Source organism: Malus sylvestris, chromosome 11, assembly GCF_916048215.2.
Source record: "Malus sylvestris chromosome 11, drMalSylv7.2, whole genome shotgun sequence".
Classification (NCBI taxonomy): domain Eukaryota; kingdom Viridiplantae; phylum Streptophyta; class Magnoliopsida; order Rosales; family Rosaceae; genus Malus; species Malus sylvestris.
Genome location: NC_062270.1, coordinates 9,978,998 through 9,991,398, shown reverse-complemented (window position 1 = coordinate 9,991,398; position 12,401 = coordinate 9,978,998). Strand labels below are relative to the sequence as shown.

Sequence of the window (12,401 nt, the reverse complement as noted above, 5' to 3'; positions counted from 1 at the left end):
TTCGAGCTCTCTCTCTAGATTCTTAAGCTTTCATCTTCCATAGCTAGTGTTGACACAGGGGTGGGCTTGGGGTTTTTTACGCAATCAGGGTGGGGAAGATAATAGCATCGTAGTGGGGCTTTAACGAAGCTTTTAGTTCTTCTTCTTTTCTTTTCTTATTTTGTTAATTTCATTTTTATTTATTTGTTATTATTTTTATAATATTTTTTTATTCATGTGGAATCTATATATGTGTCATATCAGTATACTAACAAAAGTTTTGACGTAATTCTAATAAAAAGACGACGTTGATTTGCGTCAACAATATTAAAAATTATAGTTGTCCATTTTTAATTTAAAAAAAAACTATCTTAATTAAAGGAGTTAATTTCAAATAATTATTTGTAATAAAAACTTGGTAAATTTTTTTTTCCAACGCTGAGTCTTAAACGCACGTGAAAAATAAAAGAAATTGAGCAGGAAAGTGCAGGAGAAGCAGCCTTTTTCTGCTTCTTTTACTTCGCTTTTAATGATACGTGGACTCTACAGCGTCGCAGACTTTAGGAAACGTCCTTGAACCCTCAGCTTTCTTCAGGGTCAAATAATTAAAGGCTCTCAGTCAATCACGACCCCAAAGCCGAAAGGTTAGAAAGTCAGATGATCGAGAGCCTCTGATCCTACGACGAACATCAACTTGTCAAACGCCATATATGTTCATACGTACGTCGTCTGGTCATTTTCTGCTTCAATCTTTGATCAATCATCAAGCCATCCGTTTCCTTGTGATGCATGCCAGCTCTTATCGTTTTGTTGAAACCGGATGCTTCTGTCTCAATCAAAATTGTGCTCCATTGTTTCCAGGTTATTGCTTATTTGGGTTCAGGTCAAAGTGATGGAGAAGTACAAGCCCATAATTGAGAAATGTTAGGTTTAGTAGATCGTTAGATACGTTACGGAAATGATCACATTTACTTATATTAAATGGATAAGAGTGACTAAATACAACATAATTTCACTTGTAAATGATATTGCACTATTGATATGTATTGAATGAATGACTTAAAATTATATAGTTACATGCATCGCAAAGTTTAGATCGTTGATACGTGTGGAAATGAACACATTCACTTACATTAAATGCATAAGAGGGACTAAACACAACATATTTTCACACTAAATGGTATTGCGCTATTGATATATATTGAAGGAATAAGGGTAAATTACATAGTAGTCTCTCAGGTTTGAGGTCTATTGCAATCTTATACAACATCTTTAAAACATTTCACTTTCATACCTCAAGTACTATTTTATTTCAATTTCATACAACCGTTAGATTTTCCATCCATGGATCTGTTAAATGCTGACGTGGCTGCCACATATATGACACGTGGCTGCCAAATGTCTGCCATGTGGCAAATAAAATAATTTTTTAATTTTTTTTAAAAAAACCTGAAATTGGAAGAAGAAAAAAAAAAGAAAAAAGAAAGGGACCGAACCCAGAAGAAGAAGAGAAGAAGAAAGAGGAGGGAGGAGAAAGAAGAAGAAGAAGAAGAAAAAAAAAAGAAAGGGGTCCGAACCCAGAAGAAGGAGGAAGAAGAAGAAAGAGGAGGAGGAGGAGGAGAAAGAAGAAGAAGAAGAAGAAAAAAAAAAAAAGAGGGACCGAACCCAGAAAAAGGAGGAAGAAGAAGAAGAGAAGAAGAAAGAGGAGGAGGATGAGGAAGAAGAAGAAAAAAAAAAAAAAAAAAGAAAGGGACCGAACCCAGAAGAAGGAGGAAGAAGAAGAAGAGAAGAAGAAAGAGGAGGGAGGAGAAAGAAGAAGAAGAAGAAAAAAAAAAAGAAAAAAGAAAGGGGTCCGAACCCAGAAGAAGGAGGAAGAAGAAGAAAGAGGAGGAGGAGGAGGAGGAAGAAGAAGAAGAAGAAGAAAAAAAAGGGACCGAACCCAGAAAAAGGAGGAAGAAGAAGAAGAGAAGAAGAAAGAGGAGGAGGATGAGGAAGAAGAAGAAGAAAAAGAAAAAAAAAAGAAAAGAAAAAAGAAAGGGACTGAACCCAGAAGAAGAAGGAGGAAGAAGAAGAAGAGAAGAAGAAAGAGGAGGAGGAGGGAGAAGAAGAAGAAGAAAAAAAAAAAGAAAAAAAAAGGGGTCGAACCAAAGAAGAAGAAAGAGAAAGAGAAGAAGAAGAAAGAGAAAGAGAAAGAGAAGAAGAAGAAGAAGAAGAAAGAGAAAAAAAAAAGTGGCAGATATGTTTTTTTTTTTTTTAAATTAAAAAATTATTTTATTTGCCACGTGGTAGACATTTGGCAGCCACGCGTCATATATGTGGCAGCCACGTCAGCATTTAACAGATCCATGGATGGAAAATCTAACGGTTGTATGAAATTGAAATAAAATAGTACTTGAGGTATGAAAGTGAAATGTTTTAAAGATGTTGTATAAGATTGCAATAGATCTCAAACCTGAGGGGCTACTATGTAATTTACCCAAGGAATAACTTACAATTACATAGTTACGTGCACCTCAAAGTGTAGATTGTTGATATGTTATGTAAATAATCACATTCACTTACATTAAATGTATAAGAGCGACTAAACACAACATAGTTTCAAACATAAATAACATTGCACTATTGATATGTACTGGAGGAGCGGCTTACAATTATCTAGTTATGTGCACTATAGGGGGATTAATCCCACCATTATTTCCAAGTGTGAATCGTTGATATATAGCTTATAAGATTGTTTACAATCACTTACGTAAATGCACGTGAGCGACAAAACTCAACATAGTTTCACGTGTAAGCGGCATGCCACACATGAATAACTATGAAGTGTTAATACAATGTCGAAACAACTCACAATTATTATAACTATGAATTGTTAACACATTGTCGAAACAGCTCACAATTATTATAAAGTAAAACCATCGACTAAACCGACATAGTTCCTAGTAATTTTCAAAGGGGTCAGAAATCACTTTTTGTTTGGATAAAGCCGGCAAATTATAATATGCCATCTCTAAAAGGAAGAATCCAACAACACCATACAACATAATCTGCCTTTCAATCCGTCTCACAAATCAAAGAATTCTTGTATAATGTATTAAAAATCTTTACATGTTTTTTGTCCACGCGTCCTATATATTATACTCACTAAACGACGGCACAAGGGCCACAAAACGACACCCCAACGTCTCTCAACGACCCTGCCTCCCACGCGAGTGTGACGAGGAGGAAGAGCCAGAGGACGAGGAAAATGACGAAACGCTACCGCCACTCGCCACCCCATACAACAGATCCGACAAGTAATTATCCAGATTCTCCGGGGCATATCTGACCAACGAGTCCTCCCCGCACGCTCTCATTATCCCGTTCCTATGGTTCTCGTAAAACTCCCGGTAAGTCGGCACCAACTTCTTCGCCACCGAAACTTTAATCTCGTCTCGGAGTTTCGGGTCCATCACGACCCACGATGTTTGTTTCTTGTATGCCTCCTCAAACGCCGCGTTGAAGCGCTTGAAGTAGATCCTGGCTTGGTCGGATGAAATCTCAGCGGTCGGATCTTTCGGTAGGGAATCGAACACCTTGGTCCACCCCATGCGCTCGTAGTTCGCGGCGTACTGTTGGACTTTCGAGTCGTGCTTCTCCACCCAGTAATCCCCGAGCAGGTACTTGAGGTTGGAGCTCCGGACCTTTCCGACGACGTATTGGAGATTGTTGGCCAAGAACAGATAGGATAGCGCCACGTCCTTGTACAGCGCAGCTTTCCCGTCGAGCTTGCAGAGAAGTACGAGAACGAGCCAGGCGACGCGAATAGAAAGCTGCGATTCCTCGGCATCGTAGCACCCGAAGTAAGCTTCGGGTAGCGGTGTCGAGATCGCCAGCGGCCAGTCGGCGACTATATCGGTGAGGACTTCGGTGTAGTCGGTGAGGAAAGTTAAATAATTCATGACGTAGCGCGTGAGCGGGTGGACTCCACCGGCGGGGACCGGGGTCTTGGACGTTTCCTTCTGGATCGCCGATTCAAATTCTTCAAGCATCGAACGGACGGCCTCGCCCAACTTCACCAGGGAGTTAACCGCCAGAGATCGGACAGCGGAGGTTGATTCGAATGAGAAAATGGACTCGATCTCGGGCCAGAGATCCGATACCGCCTGGTACAAGTCCAAAACACGGAACATTTTCTCGGGAGAAAGTTTCTTGCTTTTTCCCACCGATTCCGGGAAACCAAACAGGGTCATTGCCGCCTCTTTCGAAATCTCGTTGAAGCAGGACTCGGCGATCGAGTTCGAAGCGGCGAAGACGTGGTCGCAGAGCAGCCGTTCTCCGTAGAACAGAGTCTTAACGGAGACTTTGACGGCGTTTAACCAGTTCTTGATCTTTGTCTCCAGAACTTTCCAGTCCATCTTCTGAACCTGTGAGAGCGTCATCTTCTCGACGCCGAGGAGGTAAAGGCTCTCGTCGAGGATCGATTTTCTGATGATGTTGTAAATTCTCACGCACTCCTTGCCGTATCCGGAGGCGATCATGCAATCGGCGATGGATTTCAAATCAGACATCGCGACCCAAGAGATGTGGTCCACCGACTCGGTTGCGACTCGCGACTCGTCCTCCGACTCGGAATCTTGATCTGATACGCTGGTCCGGGTCGAAGCTCTGGAGGACCGGCTGGAGACCGTTTCGGCGTCTAAATACTCCCGATTGGCTGACAGAATCTGGTAGAACTCCTTCTCGAGACGTTTCATGGCGGATTGCATGAGATTCTGAGCTCGAACGAGCTTCTCGGCGCTGGTGGTTTGGGAGATGAGGAAGTGCTGCATGGCGGACTGCAAGTCCCCAACGGATTTGAGGTAGAGTCTCGCCTCTTGGCGGTCGTCGTAGAAGATGGAGGTGACAGCGGTGTAGGAAGTGGAACCAGAGTCGGAGTCCCACTTGGTGATTAGGGCCTCAGCGATTTCGATGTTCTCTTCCATTAGCGAGTCGGAGAAGCTGTGGCGCGGCGACGAAGGCAGCATGGCGGTGGTTCTGGAGGGAGAGTTTGAAGGCGACGGAGACGGAGATTTGAAAAACAGAGTCCTCATTCCTTTCCTAGGCATCTACAGATTCCAGAATTCAAAACCCAGGTTCCAAAATTCAAAATTTTGATCGGTTGATTGGGGATTTGGAGGTGCGAGAGAGAGAGAGAGAGAGAGAGAGAGAGAGAGAGAGAGAGAGATGAAGGTATGGAAGGTGAAATGTTTATGGAGGGTATGAGAGGAGTGAGGGGGTATTTATAGAGGGAGTGGGGGAGGGTGAAATGGAAATGTTTGACTTGTGAGTCCATGTATTTATGTCTGCATGTGATTGGGTGAGTAGAAGTATGAATACGTACGTACGCGGTCTTGAAACAAATGGTAAAGTAAATGATGATTTGAAGGTTTGGAATTTGATTACGCTAGTGATGATTTATTAGGGTCCAGCAGAAAGGGACCAGGGAACTACTAGCTTTCTTCCTCTCCGGCCTGAAAATAATAATAATTTCATATTTATTACTTTTTTGTCAGGAAAATATACGGATATGTCAAAACTATCACATAGACTTACAGTAAAAGATGACAGCAAGACTCTCTCCACCGAGCTTTTAGTTTCTTATGTGGAGCTGAGTCGATTGAAGACAAAGGCCTCTGCTGTGTGTTCCAACTTATAAGTATTTGATTGGTTGTCTCAATAATTGGACCCCGCAAAGTGAGAAAAAAAATTATAGCACGACATTTTTATTTAACATATCAGGTGAAGTAAAGAATGTATAAAATATCGAATTGCCACATAAGCCATCAAACAATGTGATATATTACATTTGACATCTCTTTTCGAGAATGTCTCGAGATGATCCAATAATTTTTTTAACAGAAGCGATAAAGATAATTCATCAATATGAAAGTTACAACACAGTTAATTACAAAAGTGCCAATTGTGTACATCTTCTCCCGTGACTAAATCTCCTTTTTTGGTTGTACCAGTGACTAAATCTTTGGTTTAGAGAAATAAGCGTACAATCTTATCTAACTTTTAAACAAGAGACTTGGTCCTCGTAGGTCTGGCTTTGAGCACGTACGTAACTGAATGCATGCGGCAGGAAAGAATCAAATTATTATTATTATTATTATTTGAGGTAAAAGGGATCAGATTATTAAAGTGTAAACTTAATTACTAACGAAGAAAAGAAGAAAGACCTTTTTCTGAGGTTGACCAAATTTTTTAGAAGACCGCCAATTCGTCTGGTTTTGAGCTTTTATTGAATATGATTTTGCTTGCTACAGTCGAAGAGAAAAGTAAACAATGAGCCTGCCTGCCTGCTGCTGCTTACCGACTTTCTGGTTTCGAATTTAATCTGTTTTCTTTAACCCAATTAATTTCTAGATGAAAGAGTGTAATTAGCTGTAAATCCAGTGCTTAATAAGGATTAAGATGACCAGTTCTTGGTCAAATGGTTTTCGAGTTCTCATACAGTCTAATCCAAGCAGCAACATAAAACCATGAGATCAAAGGCAGCCATTAACAGTTGGGTTCGATCCATAAGATATCATAAATTACAACAAGAACTACCTAAGATTTCAACTGCCTAAATCTTGGATGCGATGCTAACAGGATCAACGTCGAGTAGGGTTGTGATCGAATGGTTCATTAATTTTTGTTCTTTTATTGGTTGCAAAATTTGAACGTGATTTACTGCTTTAGGATGTAGACTGTAGAGTTCGATTTCAAGGTTTTGATTTAGGTTCAAATCTTGAATTCTGGAAGCACTTTGTTTGAAATTTAACACCCCTTTTGAAACAATGTGCAAAGTTCTCAACTTCATTTAGTTGTCATTGTATGTATTCAGTGCCGGTATTTTTAAATGGGTCATAATTTCGACAAAAACAAAATAAAAAACCTTCATTGGACCATTTCTTCCATCACATGGTGGGTACATGCCAATTCCTACCGATATTTGCCGAAAGTTTATGCGTATATCGAAAACTAATATATTTTGTAGAGGCTTGTCCAGGGTAATTTGTAGGAAAATGTTCGGTACTGTTGAACACTGTCAAGGCTTGTCAAATTTGGCATTTATTGAGTACTTGTTGCGTATGATAGAGTCGCACATAAGAAGAGAGAAAAAAAAAGACGAGGATAGAAGAAAATAAAATCAGAAGGAGGAGGTTGTAATTTAATTTATAGGAGTCAAATAAAAATACACACAAATATACATAGGAATTTTGAAGTTCTTAGGGTCATGGACAATGAATGACCCTATGCTAGCTCCACCGCTAAATGTATCACACTACTAATTCTAATAAGCACTAGCCATTATTTGTCCATTTGGGAAAAATAAATTATGTATTATGAATGCAATGTTGTCACACCTTGTCTTGTGTTATCTCGAGAGATTGTTTTAGTTACTCAAACTCGGAGCAAAATGTCGTACATCATGTATCATAATTTAAGTGAGAGATATTGAAAATATGTCCTAAAATTAATAGAAATTAGAATATATCTACTATATCATCCATTTATATTATAATATGTGATGTATCACTTTGTGTTCCGAAATACATAAAAACCTTTCGTGTATGTTACCTCTTGTTTGAAAGATTCCAAACCAAATCATTGACTGCCTAGGAAATGTCATATTTTTTAACAAAAATAGTTTAACATATTATTATCTGCGATTTTGCATGCATCCAACATATATGCCAACAAAGTGTGGCATAGGACTATCCTCCATTGTTATCCCTCCCAACCAAAATGAGGAATGATTAGAAGGTTCAACTTAATTAATCAGCTAAGCGAGTCAAATCTACTTTAACCTTGTTCTATGCGATATCCTCTAAGGGGTGCAATTTAGGTTGGGTCAACCCGAATCTGCTTATGCCAACTCAAGTTCAGACTATTACTGACCGGACCTCAACCCTTTCATTTATTGGATTGGGTTGGTTTGATGCATAGCTATCCATGTCAATCTAAACCAAACCCGATTTTGAGCCGAATTCACTCATGTGTATATATTACTTCCCCTCCCTCTAATAATAGTAAAAAAATAAAAAATAAAAAAATAAAGGATTGACTATACTTGGAGTTTATTGTTGATTTTCATCCGGTTAATGAATGACATTGCTACTTTTACATTTATCTTGGTTGAAGCTTTGATACATCTTGTAATTTAAAATAAAGTTCGCATGGTTGAACCATTAGAAATAGTCTTCAAGTTGTTTGCTTTAACTTTTGTGTGGATGGTGATGTGTTATAAGATTGAACTCGATAAAGTTGGCAAATCTGAACCCAATTAGACTCAAACTCGACTAAACTCGCATGAACTTGAACCCAACCCAAACTCAAATTGTGAAGATTGGGGTAGAGTTGGGTTGACTATCCAACCCGCCCAACCAGCCCAATCGAGTTGCACCTCTAAGTATCTTTATAACGGTTGATAATATATACAATATAAACTTTTGGGTAGCTAGGAATTTAATTTATGGGCAGTGATTTCAACACATTGTTATTTTACTTTTACATACTTTTGTTAATTTTGATCGTTAATTTTATTTTAATTGTTCAATCTAACAGTTACAGCTACATAATAAAAGAGGTGTATGAAGTGAGAAAGAGTATGGAATTTATTTCTCTTACTTTATACTTTATATATCCACTAAAGTTATATAATTATCAAGTGATGACTCCAAGATTTTTTGAGGGTATGCAATTACTCTATACTTTACATATGAACTAAAATCTTTTAGTTAATTGTATAATTATAAGCTAAATTATATTATTTTGGGGGTATGCAATTAACATGATTTCTATTTTTAGGGCTAGTGTTTATTCACAAAACAATCTCGCAAGATCAACAGGTTAGTATCTTTATGTGATTTTTTAGCTCAAACTCACATCTTTAAATTGTGGCTGGTGTTCAGAGTTGAGGTGGTAGTTTTTGTATTTCTTGTAGTTTGTGCACATGGAAAATAATTAAGAGGTGAAAGCTCGACGTTTGTTAAAAGTGACTCATGCTTCTTTGTTGACATTGCAAGATCAAAGACCATTAGAGGGTGGTGCAGCCTTAGGTCTTCATGAGTTCTTTCTTATTGATTTGACGTGTGTTCTCAGTGGTAGAGAAATTATATTGTACTTATGACGGATGAGTTTATAACTATGAAGCTGTGATGTTTCTTTTAAGGTATGCGGTGTGTGATCGTTTGATTACAGGTGTGATGTTTTTTAATAGATTTTTTAAAAATGAAAAAACAAAATATTTGTTGTATATCTAGCATCATGAATACAATATATATATATACACACGCACGCACGCACATATTATATATTGGGAGCAAAATGATCAATTTTAGTACTTTGATTCATTCTTTGTCGCTAAAATGCAACGTTCCTCCGACATATAGTTAAATTAATTAATCTGATTTTGTATGGTATAGATCTGTCAATATGTGGGCATATCCTTGTAGTGGAATCTAGTGATAAGAAGTACTCGCCATCTCGGAGCTACAAAAGCAAACGATATTAAATATGATCTATTGACATTATCCCCATGGTCAGGTACCAAGCTAAGAATTTGTGAGACTAATCAATTAGATTAATCGAGTTCGTAAATTAATTTATCTCAATTAATTATGAATATATGTCACTGACCAAGTCATGGTAACTAATTATGCCTATAGGTACTAATACATATGTCGATCGACGAAGCGTTTGAAAACATGGGAATTTATCTGCAGGCCCATTCTTCCTGTAAAATGTGCCGCGCATGCTTTATGTGCATTTTAATTATATGTGTATTTTAAATACTCTTACATAAAAATTAATTTATTTTCTTAATTGATAATTAGGAGAAGAGAGTTGAAAGGAGTGAATACATAGCTCATAGAGGAGGACTTGAAACTGCTGAACAAAAGAAGTGGAGGAAGCTTGGTTAAAATATGTTAAAAAAAATTACTACTTAAAAAAGGGACAAAAGTGATTTTTACGCTCATCTTTTGACTAGATTTTAAATATGCAATCCTAGAACAACTAAGATGTAGTTGCCAGAGTCTAATTTCTAAACTTTTTACAAATTAGGTTTTAGGTATATTTACTTTGAACGAACTTCTTCCAAAGTAAATACGTAAAACCTTGGTTCAAGTTGTGGAAATGGCATGTACACAACTGATGATATTTAATATGCATCACATGGAGAAGTTGATATCATCTCATGTGCTGCGTTGTTATACTCTTGTTCTTGTCCATCACTATGAGCTAGAAGTTATGTACGTAACGTATAATCCATGAAGTAGCGTCAAAAGTCTAGCTCTATAAATGGCAACAAATAGTGCTCATGCGCGTTACATGTCTTCACTGTCCACAGGATGTAAACCCTAAATTACCAGCAGATACATTCAGTTCTTGATGAAAACTACTCATACGCGTCTAGCTAGGTGTACAGTTGTGCAACATAGGATCGATCCTTGGAACTTACAATTACGTACAAATGAAGTTTAATTTGGTCCGTCGACTACGGATTTACGAAGCTGTATGGAAATTAAAACTGCACTTTCTTCAACTTAATTGTCTGATTAATACATGTATTTATCTCAACTAAATTTGTCCTTTTTATTTGTTTTCTTTCTTGGTTTATAACCTTTGGCTTTAGTTAGGTCTTTTGTCGCTAAAAATAATTAATTAAGTACTCTTACTCGCCGTAATTATTCTGATTGAGAGACATTTAGCAAATGCTGAGGGCATCTCCAATGGAAGATGCAAAGGTTTTTTAAATTTACATTTTACATTTTTGGTTGGCCGGAAAATACTCTAATGGCGCGATGTAATATATTTACATATTCGGGAAAAGATGTAAATAAAAATGCAAATTTACATCTTTTGGAGGTCGCCCCGCCAACCAAAGAGGGAACAATAAATGAAATTCGAAATTTACAACTCTCCTATTGGAGTGAAATTAACATTTACACCTCTCAGAAATGTAAAATGAGACGCAAATAATGTGACTTTTACATCTCAAATTTGCATCTCTCCATTAGAGATGCTCTAAACCAATAGAAGAAAGTAGAATATGGGTCAAATTTCCATACTTACGCGATCAATGATATTAATCTATGTATTGCTACATATAATTTATATTCTCTCCTCTCTACCCAACTAGTAGTTCACATACCTAATTGTGTCTTAATCAAGTGTTAGAGATCCCATGTCACATTTAGATTAGTATTTAGATTAGTAATTGGCTTCTGCCCTTTTCCGTTATGCATGCGTCATGGGCCTCGTGGCTTGATGTAGATGGCTTCTGTCTTCCTATAACTCCCATAATCCGTGACGTTTTGCAATCTTTGACAAATTTATAAAGTGATGTTTCAGGTGGAATTTATTAGTAAAGTACGCAAACAAAATATGGGAAACTTCCTTTTAACTTCAAAAGTGGATTCGTTTCTTTGTTATGTTCCCTTTCTACTATAATTGACTCGCAGAATATAGATTTGACCCCATCGAACCATTTTCTATCAACGAAAAATTATTGAGTAGAACTAAAATGTAAGTCATATGATGTATTATTAATTAAAAAAATATAAAATAAGTGAGTGCCGCGTGCATGTGTTTATTCTTAGGATGTAGTATATATTAATGATGTCCATGATCAAACGGTCGAACGACCCGTACTCCCTAGACTAAGATGGGATCCAACCCGGTGCAAGTTTATGGACGAATGAATTTTGTTTGCTAATTTTTATGAAAATCAAATATTTATGTTTTCGTTCTTGTACACATTAACTATAACATATTATAAATTTGGTGTACTGTGAATTGTACACCGCGTATAATTGTGTTACGATATGACTGAAAAATTACAATATATGCACGTCCGGATGTACATGCTACATGCCCTAAAGGTGGAGTATGTCATTTCTTTCTTATCAATGGGTGACTGGTTGAAAAAAGGATACGCAGCATAAATTTTGGACATAAGGAGTAGTCTATATATATTCCTTCCATTGTCAGTTTCCAAGTATTCACCTGACAACATTAAGCAGCTTCTGTGGGTCTTTGCTCTGTGGTTTGCTATTGAGGCTCACCGCGTAAAGTTTTGTGACAAGAATGGTCCAATCAGGCCACATGTAGTTGACTCAAAATTAGAGATTGATCAGACATCCGGAGACCAAAAGGATAATGTGAGACTGTGCAAGGGGTCAATTAAGCGACGTTACAATTACAAAGTAATAATCTCTATGCAGGGAAGAGAAGTGCAAGCATGCTTCCTTTTTGGTGTGTGTAAATTTCAAGTATTCAGATTCTTGAAAACGACCCATAACGGATGACACCTAACATCCACATTTGTTTAGGGTGACCTAATGACATTTCAAACCATTTGTTTTTTTATATACAATTCTATATTGGAGGAGAGAAGAGATTTGAAC

General features: G+C 37.5%; 1 protein-coding gene across 1 annotated transcript; it reads right to left on the bottom strand.

Annotated features, from left to right (window-relative positions):
* Positions 1-3,041: 3,041 nt before the first annotated feature.
* LOC126590646 (exocyst complex component EXO70H1-like) lies at positions 3,042-5,201 on the bottom strand. The gene has a single exon (XM_050256125.1). The coding sequence runs from the start codon at positions 5,064-5,066 to the stop codon at positions 3,168-3,170; it is 1,899 nt and encodes a 632-aa protein (XP_050112082.1). The 5' UTR covers positions 5,067-5,201; the 3' UTR covers positions 3,042-3,167.
* Positions 5,202-12,401: the final 7,200 nt, after the last annotated feature.